Below are 18,253 nucleotides of genomic sequence, written 5' to 3' on the forward strand. Positions count from 1 at the left end.
CGAATTGTTAAATTAACAATTCTCCATCAATTTTCACCATTTTAGTAAACCACCCTTTTTTGACTCACTTGTGTAAACAAAGTGAGTCTATGTTTTAACCCGGTGTTCGGTTGTCTGTGTGTGTGTGTGTGTGTCCGTGTGTCTGTGTGTCCATGGTAAACTTTAACATTGACATTTTCTCTGCAAATACTTTGTCAGTTGACACCAAATTTGGCATAAAAATAGGAAAACTTCAGTTCTTTCCAGTCATCTTGTTTAAAACAATATTGCACCTCTGGGATGGGCACAAAGAAGCCTAATTATATGCAAACTGCATTTACTGTTATATTTATATTTTTTGTATTCTCTAAACTTCGCACTTTGACCTCTTATTCTGACACAACAACAAGAGGAGTCATTATTATTTTTTGTTCAAACAGGAACTTTTTTGCTAAGCATGGATTTTTTTATTTATTTTGCAAACGTTTTGGTGCAGAGAGTAAAAAAAGGGAAATTACTCTGTAATTAATGCTAGGGGACTTAATTTATCACAAGTGAGTCTTGAAGTCTTGCCTCTCTTGTTTTTTTTTTTTTTACTGCAGTGGTCTCATGTAGTGCTGGTCCAGGGGAGTTGTAGAAGGCATGTGGCTGTGGGGAAGAACTAGTTAAAAGGATGGGTCTTCAGAGAAGACTAGACAGAGGCTGTGGACGATAAAACGTGGTACTGTGTACTTTCAGGGGTGACTGGTTGCTGAAGTTCCTGTACAGAACGGCGTCCATTCAGATCCGTATCGCTGGGCTTGGCCCTGTCAAATGGACCAACCACAGGATGCATAACATCGATCTCAGTGATGTGGTCTGTTGGGATTGGGTTTTTTTGTTGGTCTGCTTTTTACCATGTTTAATGATAACTGTTGAAAGTTTTACTGAGAGAAAAAAACAAGGTGCAGTTTACTGTTATTATTACTGATGTCCTGATGATTAATTGTGATGGTCGTTGTGCTGAGTAAAATCAAGGTATTGTTTGTTACTATAATTAGTGTTGTCATGATGATTGTGGTTAATTGTGATGGTCATTATACTGATTTCAAATGAGGTATAGTTTATTATTGTTATTAGTGATGTCATGATGATTGTAATTAATTGCAATGGTCATTGTACTGACTAAAAACAAGGTATAGTTTATTATTATTATTATTGATATCAAGTTTATTGTTATTATTAGTGATATCATGATTATTAATTGTGATCATTATTGTACTGATTAGAAATGAGGTATAGTTTATTATCATTATTAGTGATGTCTTGATGATTGTGGTTTAATAATGACAGTCATTGTACTGATTAGAAATGAGGTGTAGTTTATTATTAGTGACATCATGATGATTTGTGATAATGACCATAATCATGACAGCTGTTGATGACGAAGATGAGAATGATGATAATGATCAGTTCTATCATAACAACAGTACTGGAAGGAATTAGATATCTAAGAGAAGAAAAAATACAGTCTGCATGCATGCATACACAGGCACACACACACACACATGTATACCAACAACTGCTGTGCTTTCTTATATAATGATATATATATGATAGTCAGTCGTGTCCGACTATGACCATCAGAACAGCAGAGGAGGCAACTGCTGTTCCGACTATTTGGGCTAGAATTTGATTATAGTGGAGAGTGTCTTGCCCAAGTTACATCCCCACTCTCTTGGCCAAGAGGGTTTTATGACAGTCTGCGTTGGGATGGTTCCCAAAGGCCAACTAGCCCACAAGGCTGAAGCACTAAGAGCCAGTGCAATTTTGCCTCCTAGTTTGAGAGTCATAGTCCTTCACAAAAGACTAAGCTGTAAATGATTTCCCATTGACTGGAGAAACCATTGATAATACAGCTCTCACTTTGCTGTTGGCCCAAATATAAACTTATGATAATAAAGTTTCTATTAGCACAAGCGTTTCTGTCGCTTGTTCAAAGTAAATAGAGAACACAGTGCCATTCACTGCAACTGATTGTATTATTTAGCAACAACAAAAAATACTGCCATACATATTCTAAGGGGTTTTCCCGTTGTGTGTTCAGGTGAGTGGTCACCTGGACTACATGAATCAGCTGGACACCATTCTGCGCGTGGTGGGCATCAGGGTCCGCCAGGAGGTCAGAGTGGCCAGGGGTACAGGTTTAAATCCCTCTCTCAACCCTGCTGGTGGTGCAAGTAAAGGGACCAGTCCAGTCGAGTCGCCACACATTTTGGTCAGCTCCGTTTCTGACTCTTCCATTGAAAAAAAGAAGTCTGTGGACTTACAGACATATGATGCAGCTGACAGTGTGAGCTCTGGGGGTGGAAAAGATCTGGTTACGAATTTTCCCTCCAGTGGTGAAGCCACAGATGAAGCAGGCAGTGAGAAACAGGGGAAAGAACTCAGTACAGATCTTAGCAGTCGTAAGGTTTCATCAGAATCCTCACAGTCTGTTGGTGGGAGTTCAAAAGACGTTTTCCCTGGAAAAGCAGAATTATCAACATCAAAGAAAGACAATGGCACTGCCCCAGCCAGTGAACAGAACAAACAAGATTGTGCCTCACCCAGCTGCAACACTGACCACTTTGACCTAACAGTGAAATCTTTTGGGGATAAACTTCCCCATGTTGATGTGAATCAAAGAAACACAGGAACCAAGCATGGCGACAACACCTCTCCTCCCACCAGCACCGTAAAAACTGGGAAGCACTGCAACCAGAATGAAGAAAGAAAGAAAGGAAACCCATCATCATTGGAACTTGGGGTGGACGTTGCTGCACAGACGGAGAGAGCACAGCGAAAGGAAGGAAAGCTGGTGGAAGGAGTGAAGAAAGAAGAAGAGCAGGAGGCTAAAACTGCAGGCAGGGCAGAGCTTACGATGGCTGAAGACGGAGAAGAGGCTGTGGTGGTGGGGGTCAAGGAGAAGGCACACCCACACCCTGAGGACAGTGAAGAAGACAGCTACACCTCTTCCAACCCCGGATCCTCTCCGGACGAGGACACAACTCAGGAACACAACTTTGTGTGAAGCCTGCTGCATCCCACCTCCAGCTAGAAATGAAACAAAATGAAAAAAAAAATTTGTTTTCATTAAGATAGTGGAATAAGCATTATTACTTTCTTTTTTTTTCTTTTTTACATCCTGTGAAAAACAATTGTTGAAAGTAGATAAAGATAAACATGTGCACAGGATTTTTTTCATGCACCTAGAGATATTTCATGGGTAGTGGAATAAGTATTATTACTTTTTTACTTTCAACCCTTTGGGTGAAAAACAATTGTAGAAAGTACATAACATAGAAAATATTTATTTTGATATAGACATGCACAGGACGTATTTCATGTACAAGAAGTGGAAAAATAAAAAATCAGTAGTTTCCTGAAAAACATACAGAAAATACAGGCAGAGAGATATATTGAATCGTCAGTATATTTTTAGATACAGCACAGAGGAGCCAGTAGCCTAATTCAACAGAGAGAAACGGCATCAGAGTGTTTTAGTTTTTCTAGCTGTACAAACATGTTGTTGCTGCCTTTTTTAATCCATTGCTCACAATGTTTAAAACGAATCAGAAAGCATTTTGTCGAAGCAGTCTGTCATAAATGAGGCATTGTCTCTGTATAATTTTAATCCACATCATTCTTCCATGCATATGTGTATGTGTGTGTGTGTGTGCATGTTTGTTTGTCTGTGTGTGTGTGGATTGCGTGTGTACAGGGAGGAGAGGCTGGGTGTTTGTGTGTGATCTGTTTGGCTGACATGTGTTGTAAAGCGCTGTGAGGGTAAAACTCACATGGGACCTCCGGTCTAGGGGCCGGTAGCATGTTGATTGAAGCATTGATCAGTGTCATGATTCTCTACTTTTGTGGTGAGAGATTTTTCTCCTCCAGTTTTCTGTCTTTCAAAACGCTTCAGTCATTCTGGTCATGTTGTTGCAATTTCGGGTAACTTTTTTTTTTTCCATTATTTTTTTAAGGTCCAAGCTTGTACATACAGTCCAGAGATAGCTATTGTATAATTATCGTATATACACAATTTTTTTTGTTTTTTTCCTCTTTGCTTTTCCTGATAAGGTTGTAGTGTGGTGTATGCCCAATTCCTGTTAAGGTTGTCATGTGATGTGTGCCTAGTGTGGTAGACTCCCCACAGAGTTGAGTTTAATGACCAGTTGCCCATCAGGTCATATTGTTTGGTGCTGGGACCTTGGTGTTGTTAAGGTATAGTTGTTTTAGGGGGTGGAGTCCTGGGTGAAAGGCCCATCTTGCATTCCTAGGGGAATGTCCTTGTAGTCTGTAGAGTAATCTTTCTCTTTTACTGGTCCTCTTGTGCGGTCCTCTTGTGCTTAAGGCCCAGGCTCGCAGCATCCTGTATTGTCGCTCTGAGTGGTAATCCTGCTGTACATCAGCACATGATTTAGTACATTACAATGTTTTGACGAGTCATTCTGTATAACTTTGGTGGTCTGTAGCACATCTGTTATCCTTCTGTTCAGTAGCGTGATGGTACCTTTGGCAGTATGTCTCAGATGTTAGGTGGTACTTTGGGTGTGCTTTGGCAGTGTATTTTGGTCAGTGTATATCTTTCCATTGGTTTGCTTCAGCACAGGTTTGCTTTGGAACAAGTTTGCTTTGGCACATTACTTTGGCATAAGTGTATTTTAGCATCATTGTTGTACTTTGGCATTGGTGTTTTTACTTTTATACATCTTTGTTTCTGTTGAATAGTGTTCCGATATATTTTGCCTGAATTTGTATTTCTATAATGCTTGTGATCATAATTCTCCTCTTTGGGTATGTTGCTTTTGTTAAATACAGAACAAAAATGCTCTAAGTAATGTTTCAGGCACAAAAAACTGATTATTTCTGCTCAACAGTGCTCGCATTATGAACATTGACCACTTTCATGTGATGAAGACTTGCAAGATTTGTTGTTGTTGTTTTTTTGTTTTTTTAGGAAGAATTAGATTTCTTTGGCATCCATGCATGCAACAAATCTGTTGAGAGAAACTCAAGTACTTTGGTATAGTTATAAGATCTTATAATTTTTCTGTCAGCTGGTGAACTTGAAGTGATCAGTATTTTTGGGGGAGACACCAAAAGCAGGCATAAACCACATGCAGCTACAGAGAGCACCTACAGTGGCATGTGATTGGCTGTCAGGCTGCCATCTTGAATTCATTGTCTGCTATGCCAAGTGAGGACCAGTAAAGTCAAGTGTTGCACTGAAAGAATTATCTGACTTGGAATACAAATTTCTCCAAACAGCTTGAATAAACACACGCAAAATAATAAGTGTTAAAAATTCTTTTTAAGGAAATTGACTGATTCAAATGGGACATTTGGGAATGGAGTCGGCCTTCAAGCCACCAAGTGATGTGTGTGGTGACAGATCCAGAGTTTCCTTTCTGTTCCACAGGCGCTCGTGTTCTGTTCATGACTTTGTAATCAGCACATGTATCATGACACAGCATTAAGGGCAGGATGTAAACATGCCTTTTTTTTTTTTGTAGTTTGTTAATTCATTCTCTGTGTGCATGTGCGTTTCGTCCAGTGTATGAGGTCAGTATGGTGGCGGTAAATGTTAATTCATTCTCTGTGTGCATGTGTGTTTCGTCCAGTGTATGAGGTCAATATGGTGGCGGTAAATGTTAATTCATTCTCTGTGTACATGTATGTTTCGTCCAGTGTATGAGGTCAATATGGTGGCGGTAAATGTTAATTCATTCTCTGTGTACATGTATGTTTCGTCCAGTGTATGAGGTCAATATGGTGGCGGTAAATGTTAATTCATTCTCTGTGTACATGTATGTTTCGTCCAGTGTATGAGGTCAATATGGTGGCGGTAAATGTTAATTCATTCTCTGTGTACATGTATGTTTCGTCCAGTGTATGAGGTCAATATGGTGGCGGTAAATGTCATTGTGAACCGTCAGTCAGATGCCGATGTGGGTGCTCTCTCTAGCTGCATGTGTATAAGACACATCCCTGTCACCATCAGATCAGTACTGGTCTTGCTGTTCTGCTGTCTGGTACAGTTCTTGTGAATACCAAAGATATCAGGTGCTTTGGGAATATTAAGATGGGGTCATGGTTTAGTTGCTTGAGTTTTATGAAGAAGGATGTGCAGCATATACAACCGCCAGTAAATGCAAGTGTCTTAACTGTGAAAATCGTTTGTTGCTTGTTTTATTTTTTTCTTGTTTGTTGCCGTTTATTGATTTTTGAAAATTTGTTGTTTTTTAAGTTAATCAAGACAAGTTAGTTTGCACCTTGCTCAAAGGATATTCAAGAAAAAGGAGCCAAAGAAGAGGCAGCTCATATAGCTCTGTACTGTCTTCTGATAAGGTTTATTCCCCATTGCCTTCCAGTTTGCCAGGGAAGAGTGACATGTATTTCATACTCTGTTATTTTTGTCTTCCTGATCAATGTATGTTTATGCATTTTGAGTTGTGTAAGTTGCTTCTGCACTTTTTCTTACCTGGATATAAGAAAAATGTGTAATGAAAATATATATCCAGGTACATAATATTTTGGAAGGAAATTCTTGGGACTACTTTTATGAGTGATGCTGGAAAAAAAGGGGTGGGGGGGGGGTGGGAGTCATTCTGTTTTGAAATGTGATGAGTGGTTCCCAGAACTACGCAAATTTGTTATTACAACTTGCCAGTTTCCAAACTGTTTTTTAGCCTTGAAGGTGAATAAGATGCATGAGAGGATGAGTAGAAGATGTAGATTCATAGTATTCATGTGTGTGTTTACAGACTTGGTTCATACAGTAATGCCAAATGCTCCGATTTTGTTACGTTTCGTTATGTGCGGTTGCAGTTTGTTCCAATGCTTTGCTGATGTCAGAACAGGACGAGTTCATTTTCGGCCAGTTAGTGTCGCCTGCCTTCTTTCTTGTTGCAAGTTGCTTTCTAGTTTTGCAATGCACATGGTGGACCGAGAAAGGGCCGGGGGTGCCCGTCACAATACTGGTCTCAGGTGATGAAGCTGGGCCAAATCAAACCGCCTGTGCATTCACACTGAACCCACACTGAGCAGACCGATCAGCTGCTTTGTTTGCCCAAACTGTAAAGGACGTGATTTTTGTTTTTATCTCATGTCAGTAAACGATGTATTTATTTTATGCTGATGCGACTGAAGGTCTGAGTGTTCCTAGAAAATTCAAAAGGTTTTTAAAAAGAATTTTTCATAAAGATTTCCATAGGGTTAGCATCTCTGTTCATAGGATTTATGAATATGGCCAGGTCACACACTTGAAACGTTTGATAGGTTACACACTGTTGAAATGTTTGTGAGACTGCAGGGAGCCTTTTCACACACACACACACACACATATATATATATGTGTGTGTGTGTGTGTGTGTGTAGAGAGAGAGAGAGAGAGATAGACAGATGTATGTGCATATGTAGATATAAACTCCTTGATGTGCCAAATTAATTATGTGAGAATTTTTTTGTTTGTTTTTATAAATCAAAGTAAATGAATTTGGTCTGTCTTCTTTGCCTTGAAATTTGTTATCAAGTTGATTGTGTGGATTTATATGATATCTATATGTCTCTATATATAAACTGAATATTGGATGCAATAACTGTTTGTGAGAAGTATGTATTAACAGTTCCTTCTCTGTTTCCTTTGGGTTTCCATTAGCTGGACATGGAAATAAAAAGATTTGTGTATGCGGTCTGATGCCATGACAATTGTCCCACAACGTTTCTTGAGATTTCTGATTGCTGTTCTTTGCACTGTTCTTGCCCACGCCTCTGTGCGTGTGTTTCCCATGATGTTTGTGTTCCAAGTTTCAGCAAGCCTTGACACATTTTTCTCTCTCTTTTCCGCAGACTATGATTTACTGGACACATTTTTCTCTCTCTTTTCCGGTGGCTATGATGTACTGTGTTGTTTTGCTCTGGAAGTGATATTGTAAACACTGGGGAGGGCACTAGCTGTCTGTTCTGCAGTGTTGTTTGTTTGTACAGCCTTTTAAAGCATTTTTATGCGGCTTCAAAGTATCTTTTTATTCTTTTATTTTTTTTTTTTTTTTTTTTTTTTTTTTTACATTTTCTGATGTTGTGATCTTGGGATGATTAAGTACAAGGGCTGACATTCTCAGCACAGCCCAGTCTTGTCTGCCTTAAGCAGTCTCATAAAGAGCTTAATGGTTAAGATAATAGGTCATGGACTGTGTTGGTATACTGGTTTCTTTTTTTCAGGTGTGACAGTTTTGTCGGTTGAACTTTCTGTTTGGCAGTTCTGATATGCCCTGTGCAGCAGACTGGACAATAAGAAACAGTGTCAAGTGTTAAGCGTGTGTGTGTGTCTGAGCCACTCTATATGTATGCATGTGTGTTGTGTGTGTGGGCTGTTTGAGCCACTGTGTGTGTGTGTAAGTGTGTGTGTGTGTGTGTGTGTGTGTATATGAATGAGTGCTTCTGTTTGTATTGTAAGTACACGTTTTCATGCAGTTGAATGTGTATGTGTTTTGTGCACATTGTATGTGTGTTTGTGTCTGTTTCAGTCCGATTTTGTGTGTGTTTTTGTGCGTGCTGATGTTGGGGGTGTGTTTTCTTTGTCACTTTTATTCCCATGCATGCTGTGTATGTAAACCTTTCATTGTCAGATCCAGTCCCATGGCCATGACATGTTATCAGTGGGTATGTGCTGATGTCTGCACTCTTAAGAGTGGCTTGCACTGTTGAGGTCAACTTGGTCAGTGCTGGGGTCTTGGTGTTTTGAAGGTTTCGTTGTTTGAGGGGCTGGAGTTCTTGAAGTAAGAACCCAAGGGTTGTCTGGATGATCAAATGCCCCTATCCCACATGACTGTATACAGCTTAAAACAAACTGATGTGTTTCTGCAGTGTTTGGGTCTTTCGAGTCTCCCAAAAGTGCAAGAAAAGAGGTTGTTATCGTGGCATGTGATGCATTGACTGATTATTATCTATATCGATCTATAATCTATATCAAAAGGGACCAATCACCACACCATTATTAGAAGTGATTTTTGTTGTTGTTGTTCATTTACATGAAGAATGAATGCATGACATCAAAACAAAATGCATTTGAGTTTGTGTGTGTGTTTGTGTGTGAAGACAGTGACACTCTGCCTGTCTGAAAACATAATGAAAAGGTTATGGGTTGTTGGCTGTTCTTTGAACAAAGCATATTGTGGACAGTATGCAGAGGTGAGTTATATTGGTTTCAGTTCTAAATGTCAAGTTGTTCAGTGCTGGGGTCTTGGTATTATTAACTCACTCAGTATGGCCAGTCCTCTCTTCTCCTCTACACAGACCCCTCGGATGTCCAGTGGGTGTCTCAATGACCCAACCTTTAGCTTCCGTCGTCAGAATTGTGGTATTCTTTGTCAACATTCACGTCTTCAGTATAAGAGCCTTCCGCTAGCAATATTTTGATGATGGTAATTGGGGTGAAATGCTGTTAACGTCGTCTCTTTCGCCGTTTGTATGGAAAGAGTTATGGTTTAGTTGTTTGGGAGGGGGGAGGGAAGAGCCCTGGTGTGAACTGTACTACACACAGACACACGCACACGGACACACTCAAGAGTTATTGCCCTTGATACAAGGCTCCCCTCTCGCGCCCTGGTAAATGAAATAAGACAAGCTCAACTTCAAACCCTCATAAATCATACTTATATAAAGAAAACCACCACATTTTATAAGTTTTCTTTTTCAGTACGGTCTTTTTTCTATTCAAAGAAATATCCAGAACTAACATATCTTCATTTATTCTTTCACAATTAAGGCTTGTATTGGCCAACTATCAAATCTTTGACAATCAAACATGAAATTGTCCGGTAGCTGTATTTTATCACTTCAACATCACTCTTTCCGAAATTATCATTTTTATACAGAAACCTGCAGGGGTCTTCTAGGAATTATGTCAGTACGTTTGGGTGAACATTTGACCCTTTGGGGGTGGGGTCACACTGGTTGAATTGCTTCCCCTACCCAAAAATGCTGTTTTGACAGGAATCGCCATCAAGTTGCAAAATCGTGTGGTTTTTGTGGCTAACATTTACATATATCATGTTCTCCTGCTTCAGAATACAATATATACTGTTTTGAAGACTTGTCGTTCAAAATACATCATGTATATTGTGGAAATAAGCGATAATAGTCGGGAAAAGGAAGTTTACCCACCGAGCACCTCCCACCAACACCCACAGGATTAAAGCAGACTGGTTTTAAACGTACTTAAGAGTGGTCTGTAATGATTTCACAATTGTTTTCCACAAGAAGCCACACAATTTGGGGGTGATAGTTTTATAGTGTGCTCTTGTTTCCAGTTGGTGATTAACTAGTGGACAGTTTTGGATATCACGATTTTACATTTGCATTTGCTTTGTGTATCTGCTGAAGTGAACTTAGTGATGGTATAAGAAGACAGAAGAAATGGCTTCGAGAAAGAGTAATCATGAAACAATAAACCATCTCATATCAAAAGTAAATGAAGTCCCAGACTGCACTATAAATGCTGGACATATATATATATATATACATATATATATATATGTGTGTGTGTGGGAACATACACATGAATCACAAAGGAAAACAGAAAGCCAGCCAGCCAAGAAAGAAAACCCTCCAAGATTTATTGAATACATCAACATTTAAATTTTGCAAGTAACTTCGGTTTCACCAATCGTTAAAAGAATCCTTTCTTTTCATGTTCTAGTGGCGTTTCATAATAATGTGTTGAAGATGGTTGTGACAAGTGTGCAAGGTTACCACAAGACTGACACTTTGTTTCTTTTTGCTGCCAAATTGACTATGACCTGCAGTGGATAATGATTCAGTGAACAGAAAGGTGGTTCAAGCTGTGCAGCTGATCCTAAAAAACAGACAAACCAATGACGGGCGCAATAGCCAAGTGGTTAAAGCGTTGGACTTTAAAATCTGAGGGTCCTGGGTTCAAATCTCGGTAACGGCGCCTGGTGAGTAAAGGGTGGAGATTTTTCCTATCCCCCAGGTCAACGAATGTGCAGACCTGCTTGTGCCTGAACCCCTTTTGTGTTTATATGCAAGCAGAAAATTAGATACACACATTAAAAATCCTGTAATCTATGTCAGTGTTCGGCAGGTTATGGAAACAAGAACATACCCAGCATGTGCACCGCCTACATGGCAGGGTAAAAATGGTCATACATGTAAAAGCCTACTCTTGTACATACGACTGAATGTGGGAGTTGCAGCCCATGAAGGAAAAACACAAACCAACAGACAATTTTTCTTCAAGATGCATAGGAAACCAGTGACTAGGTACTTAATTCCAAAATTAGTAATACACACAGATTACTGTTGGAATTCTTATCACAATCCAAGTACATAAGAGAGAGAGAGAGAGAATGTGTATGTGCTTACATGTGTGTGCGTGTGTGTGTGTGACAGTGCATAATAGTGTGTGAGACAGAGAAACACAGATAGAGACAGAGTGATAGATCTCCAGTGTACATTGATATTAAGATGCCTTTCTTGTTTGTGTTAGAAAGTATAATACAAATCATATATGGACCTCAAACAAAAGAGCTCACATGGACATCAGCATGCCTGTACAGAAATGAATAAAATTCAATGTGAAGGCAAACAGTATTTCAATGCTTTATTTTCCCCTTTGCTCACAACCAGAACTTTCAATCTCTCACACATTTGCATTGACACAAACATAACAATCACACACTATCACATGCCAACACACGCACATATGTATACATGTAAACAAATGCTTATACACACACACACTCTCTCTCATTCTATCATTGACACATTCTCTGATCCAGGCTTATCTCTTTCAACAGTGAAAAAAAAAAAAAGGAGACAAATTCTTTTTTCTACAAATTACAAAGAACTTAATAAAGAGAATGAGCTGATAAGATGAGAAAGTCCACAAGACACAGGGGATAAAGATACTTGTCAATTCTGTTTTTGTTGTTTTAATTCACCCGTGTCATAAGTGCACACAGGCACATACATAAACATTTACGCACATATTTCTTTCATTGTTCCAGGTCAATAATGAACAGAAAGTGAACAGATAAATGAGGGAGACACTGATGATGAAGCACAGCCTCAGCTGACACACACTCAGATGTAGTAACAAGGTTTCTTCACATTGATGCCATATTCGGCCATGGCTGGCGTTAAGTCTTCCATCGTCAGGGTTAATTTCTTGTCCTGCAGCACACATGCACACACGAATGTAGTGGTGTCTTTGAGACAACCATGAAGCATGCTTTTATATATATATATATATATATATATATATAAATTTTTATATATATATATATATATACATACACACACACACATACACTATATTGAACAAGACAGGTATCAGTGCTATTCTTAGTAGTCTCTATGTAGTCATCTTCAAGCGATTGGGCTCAACAATGGAGCTTGTCTAGTTTTATCCCAAGGAAAAAAACCCAAAAAGCAGACAAATAAAAACACAATGAGCGAACAAAAGAAACAGAACAAACAAACAAAAACTAAAACAGTATACCTGTCTAACAATGAAAAACCCTCTAATCTTGACATTGAAAAGCAGAAGTGATGGAGTACATTAATTGTGGTGTAAATTTGTAAATTTCTTCATGCATTCAGATTTGTCAAGGAGCGTGTCAGTGCCAGTATCTACTATTAGCTAACAGCAGTTCCTGCATAGTCTAGTGCTGCGAAGGACAAGATGGAAAACGCTGCATCAGATTCAATGGAGAGAAATGTTTACTTGAACACACACCTGCAATTCTTTGACACTCAATTAAAAAATCTTAGAGGGCTGCTCACATTATCAATTTTAAATTACTCAACAAGTAATGCAAACAGGTAAAAAAGAAATTCACCAATACCTTCTGATACATTTCTGATCAACACTATGTATACAATTTCGATGTCAAACTTTCGACTGTTTAACATTTCCAGGTTGATCAGTTTCATTTGATGGTGTTCATTTTTTAGAATGCAAATGGTAGATTCTTTTGTGTGTGCTGCAGCTGGTCAATATGAGTCAAAGGTCCTAGAATTAAAGCGTGACTTGCAGAAACTGAATCAAACTCAGTGACACCTGGATGTCACACAAACTGCTGAACTTTAAATTGAAACTCAGCGACACCTGGATGTAACACAAACTGGAGAACTTTTAATGGAACAGCCAAAATGTTGACTAATTCAGTGACACCTGGATATTACACAAACTGGAGAACTTTTAACAGAACAGCCAAAATGATGACTAATTCAGTGACACTTGGATGTTACACAAACTGGAGAACTTTTAACGGAACAGCCAAAATGTTGAGTAATTCGGTGACACTTGGATGTTACACAAACTGGAGAACTTTTAACGGAACAGCCAAAATGTTGAGTAATTCAGTGACACCTGGATGTTACACAAACTGGAGAACTTTTAACAGAACAGCCAAAATGTTGACTAATTCAGTGACACCTGGATGTTACACAAACTGGAGAACTTTTAACGGAACTGAATTACAGTAGAAATTTAAACATCTTTTTTCATATTAGTTTGCTCTTAAATAAGTCTTATTCTGCAGGCATGTGTGCGTGTGTGTGTGTGTGTGTGTGTGTGTGTGTGTGTGAAAGTTTAATAAGAGTTGTATTGTTTTGTAATTTGTATTGTAAGTTTTGACAAATGTATTATCGACATGATCATGACCATCAAATATATCTTCATTCTTACAACATAATTTCAAATAGACTGCACACTCCATTTACAATCTACCTTGCGATCAGGGTAGACTGTTATCTTGTGCAAACAAATAACATATTCATTCAATGGCTTGTCTTTATTTTCATTATGTTTTAAACAAGATTTATGCACAATTTCACACAAAAATCATCAAGTGAAAAGGGACAAATTTCAGCCGGCGGTCGGCTTTCCCACAGCCTGTGTTAGCAGGTGCCGGAACCTATTCAAAGAGACACTCTGAATCCATGCATTTTTCTTAAATCTTTTTTTTCTGTGGCATGCATGTGTCTGAACTCTGTGTCATAGTTATTTTCAAGAAATGCATTTCCCACAATAAATGTCACAAAATCCCTGAAATCAGTATTGATAGCATGCACATTAAATCTTTGGCATTCATTTTGAATGCTGTCAGTACTCAGAGAAACTCAGAGTCTGTTTTAATACACAACATCACACACTCAAACTTTGGTGTTTCCACACAGAGATATAGCCTACAATTTAAAAGCACATGTGCAGACACATACACACATACACATTTATACACACGCTGGATACACGCACCTTTCCTTGTTTCTTTGAGCTCTGTCCTGAGGCTTTCATTTTACTGTGCTGAAGTGCATCATTGGCAATGTCGGAGATAAATTTCTGGGAGGCCAAGGATATCAATCGTATTCTGAAAAACCCCGCAACACTGGCATCTGTTATATATACATCTGGAAGGGCAAACTTCAACACAATGAAAATTATGAATGTGCCCCCCCCCCCTCTCTCTCTCTCTCTATATATATATATATATATATAAAGATAGATAGATAATCTATATATTGAGTCCCAGCTGGTCCTTAAAAATATCAAATAATTTTTCAATTAAAATTCTCAAATAACTTTTTAACATTTAAAAAAAAAATTTTTTTTAAGTATTTGTATTTGTGTTTGCATTTCTTTTTATCACAACAGATTTCTCTGTGTGAAATTCGGGCTGCTCTCCCCAGGGAGAGCGTGTCGCTACACTACAACGCCACCCTTTTTTTTTTCTTTTTTTTTTTTCCTGCGTGCAGTTTTATTTGTTTTTCCTATCGAAGTGGATTTTCGTACAGAATTTTGCCAGGAACAACCCTTTTGTTGTCGTGGGTTCTTTTATGTGCGCTAAGTGCATGCTGCACACGTGACCTCAGTTTATCGTCTCATCCGAATGACTAAGAATGACTAAGTACACATAAACATCGAAAACACTCTAAAGAGAGAAAAAAACCTGAGCTAATTGTTAAACTGATTCAGTCATTCTTCACATAATTTATTCGTTCATTCAATCAATCACTCATGTAATCAATAATTCAGCCCACAGCATGAAAATAACTTTGTAAGTTCTTGACATTTGTAACTTGGAAGTTGTATAAGACAGTACTTCTCATACATAGGTTACTTCCTCTCTGACTGACTGTTTTTAAACAGCAACCCCTACATAGACTTTACCTAAAAATGTAAAATTGATACTGCTTGTTTGGTTTATACTGATTATAATTGGGCAAACAACCTAGGAAAAGACTAAAATGCGACATGAAAATAAACCAGATGCTGACATTGATAGATGAGGCAGTACTACCGATAGCTTAGTATCTTCACACAGAATTCAGGGAACATGTGTGGGGCAGGCTTGATGAATGTGATGGGGCTGAGCTACAGAAATGTTGTGAAACAAGGGTGTAGCAGCCACTGTTCACTGGAACTCAACTGCTACCCTAAAGGGCAGTCACTCCTGTGAAAGGAACAAAGGGGCGCTTGCCTACAACAGCTCCCATAACATGTGAACTGTGTTAAGTTTCAGACCAAAGTGCCGAAGGTGACAACTACTCTGGAGGTGACCAGCCAACATCTCCTGACCTGTCCAGAACAACCAAGAGCAAGTCAGTACCTCCCCACGGCAGAGACGACACCAGACTTGGACAACTACAGCAGCAGCTGACACCCTGAATGGCTACCACCAAAAAACTGTGAACCACAATAACAATGTGGTCAGTGGCTGTTTTTAGATTTGTCTAAAGTGTGTTTGACCCATGGTCACCCTCAGAACTATTATTAGGGGTGACAAGCAAAGTCAGCCACCAACACAGACCACAAAAAATAAAATGATTCCCAATGGACCAATCTCTCTTCATTCACTCTCTCACCCAACACAAACTCAACCAGCCCCACAGAGAGTAAAGAAATTCTAAGCATAAAAAAAGATTAAATAAATAGCTTACATTCTAGGATCAGATGTCTCAAAGCCAGCTCTTCTCAGGTAATATGCTGTGACTGAATCCGGAATCTGAAAATAAATTAGTCAAGAACTTGAAAAAGTGGATATTTTCAAATAAAATGGACATGAAAATAAATATATATATTGTTTTTTCAATTATGCAGTTGAAGTGTGACTGTAACTGCAAGTGAATGAATGTTAAAGCAATAGTAATGTGGTACTTGACCAACACAAACTGACTGAGACAGGTGACTGGTAGAAAGTTGGTATTATTCTGCATATCAAAATGACAGAACCTTATCAATATCATGGGATGCACACAAACACAGTGATGCATGTGCACGTGCCCACACACACATACACACACACACATACAGAGTCATACACATGTATGTGATATATACACACAGACAATGGCAAACACATACTAACACAGTAACACTTAACACCGCAACACTAACAGAGGGAAAGATCCTCACCATGACATAACTGAGAAGCAAACAATCACCCTTTTAAATGAATCATGCTGGCTGCTTTGCAAAAGATGAGCAATACATGTTCCCAGTTTAACTTCATCAACCGATATGAAGCTCCATGGTTCCCAATATCCCAATGAGAATGTCAATGAACAACAATAAAGCATTACATCCAGTAATTGTAAAATCCGTTAATTTTGGTGGGAGCTTGTTGGTAATTAATAAATCAGTGGTTCGCAGGTAATTTCAGTGGGAGATCTGGCAAATATAGTCAGGAGGTGGTGTTGGGGGAGCTCTGTCCAAGTATCTGTGACACTTATTCTGTGGGTCAAGAGTTAAGATTCCTGGTTGGACTTTTTTGTCGCTCTAAAGATTTACATGGGGTACAGTGGCCGAATAGTTAGAGTGTTTGTCTCCTGAATTTGATCCCTGGTTCCAATCTCCCAGGTCAACATAAAAAATTATGTGTGGACCTTCTACAGTTCTAGTGCCTGAACCACCTTCATGTGTATACGCACACAGAAGAACTACACATGTTAAGGACCCAGAAATTCATTTCAGTGTTCCGTGGGTTATGGAGACATGAAAATAGTTTTAAGATTTAAATACACAGCATGAAACAACCATGACAAGAGTCATGGGCAAGTCGATGGTGATCGTAAAACAGAAAGAAGAGGAGACTGACTGTATTGTACTTTTTGTGGCATAAGTTTACGCCGGACAGCAGTGAAACACTAAAAGCAAATTCAAGAATCAAGAATGGCTTGCATCTCCCTGAAATACTGGATCATGCATACTTTCATTGAACGAGAACTGAACGATACATCCTCATCCTGTAATTATTCGGGACTGATGTCGAGCTGCTCATTGCACATCAATCGATGCCTACTGCCATCCATGTTGTTTTATCAGTTTTAACTGTGAATTGCATTTATCAAACTCAAAGTTTTATCAGTTTTAAGATTAAGTCCTATACAAGTCGAAATGCAGTGATAATGGGTTACAACATCTACTAGGCCTAATGGTAATATCGTTTCATATAAAAAAATATTTTAAAAATGCACAAAATTTGCCAGTAAAATAGGTGCAATAATTTAAGATGCTAAAATACTGGAAAACTCCCGTAAAGTTTGTTCCACGAAGAGCATTTTTTTCGTTCTTCAGTTTTAATTCAATCTTTGCTTTCACCCTCCCTGTTTCCATTTTGATCTTGTTAATGATGTGTTTCACACAAATCATTTCATTCATCACTGACATGGACATGATTAAACACTGAAATACAGTAAAACGTCAATGACTGAGTAACTGAATATGGGATAATCACACGTGTGAACCAGTGGATGGATCCAAACAGAAAATCAAACTCACTGTTGAAGAATAATCTTCCAGTTGCAATACAAAATCGCTGAGTGGTGCTCCTGCTAACTTTTCATGCTGCTGCTGTGTGGCTGGTGCACCAGCCTGTGCACCGGCGATTTGAGAATTGTTCGTGCTATCGGAATTCTCACTTGATGCCATCTTTTTTTTATTTGTCGGCAGTGATATTGAACAAAGACACTAGCGTCTATGTATTGAAGATCTCCTGGAGCCGGAAGTGTTGAGTTTAACGAGCCGGAAGTGTTAAACTGGGCTTTTGTTGATTTTTTCTTTTTACTTTTTAGCAGAATGCACCCAAATAATACCTAAACGATCCAAAGCAAGAAACGAAATCAGGAAGTTCACAAACAAGGTTGACAGCGGGACAGCGGGTGCGCATTATTTTGATTAAGCTCGAATACTCATTTCGAAACCAGTGTCAGCAGTGTTAATGCCATA

At 38.8% G+C, this 18,253-nt stretch overlaps 2 protein-coding genes across 3 annotated transcripts in view; one reads left to right on the top strand and one right to left on the bottom strand.

The window, feature by feature from the left end:
* The window catches only part of LOC143287683 (transmembrane and coiled-coil domain-containing protein 4-like), a 31,526-nt gene extending 24,936 nt beyond the window's left edge, over positions 1 to 6,590 (top strand). For both annotated transcript variants that reach the window (XM_076595873.1, XM_076595872.1), the window contains 2 exons: positions 718 to 835; positions 2,066 to 6,590. In XM_076595873.1, the coding sequence (XP_076451988.1) occupies positions 718 to 835; positions 2,066 to 3,031 (1,084 nt within the window). In that variant the 3' untranslated portion in view covers positions 3,032 to 6,590. The remainder of the gene's footprint in view (positions 1 to 717; positions 836 to 2,065) is intronic.
* Positions 6,591 to 11,606: 5,016 nt separating this feature from the next.
* On the bottom strand, positions 11,607 to 18,052 carry LOC143287376 (transcription initiation factor TFIID subunit 10-like). Its single transcript, XM_076595344.1, has 4 exons — positions 17,807 to 18,052; positions 15,967 to 16,031; positions 14,285 to 14,396; positions 11,607 to 12,195 (listed from the first exon to the last, which is right to left on the bottom strand). Exons 1-4 carry the CDS (start codon positions 17,954 to 17,956, stop codon positions 12,106 to 12,108), a joined length of 417 nt encoding a protein of 138 aa, XP_076451459.1. The 5' UTR covers positions 17,957 to 18,052; the 3' UTR covers positions 11,607 to 12,105.
* Between the last annotated feature and the right edge of the window lie 201 nt (positions 18,053 to 18,253).

Source organism: Babylonia areolata, chromosome 11, assembly GCF_041734735.1.
Source record: "Babylonia areolata isolate BAREFJ2019XMU chromosome 11, ASM4173473v1, whole genome shotgun sequence".
Taxonomy (NCBI): Eukaryota; Metazoa; Mollusca; class Gastropoda; order Neogastropoda; family Buccinidae; genus Babylonia; species Babylonia areolata.

Excerpts from the sequence above, each read along its gene's own strand:
- LOC143287376 (XM_076595344.1), bottom strand. The coding sequence starts at position 17,956 with ATGGCATCAAGTGAGAATTCCGATAGCACGAACAATTCTCAAATCGCC. Across the intron at positions 16,032-17,806 it reads TGGAAGATTATTCTTCAACA|ATTCCGGATTCAGTCACAGC; the intron begins GTGAGTTTGATT and ends ATTTATTTTCAG. Across the intron at positions 12,196-14,284 it reads GCTCAAAGAAACAAGGAAAG|GACAAGAAATTAACCCTGAC; the intron begins GTGCGTGTATCC and ends TGTGTGCTGCAG.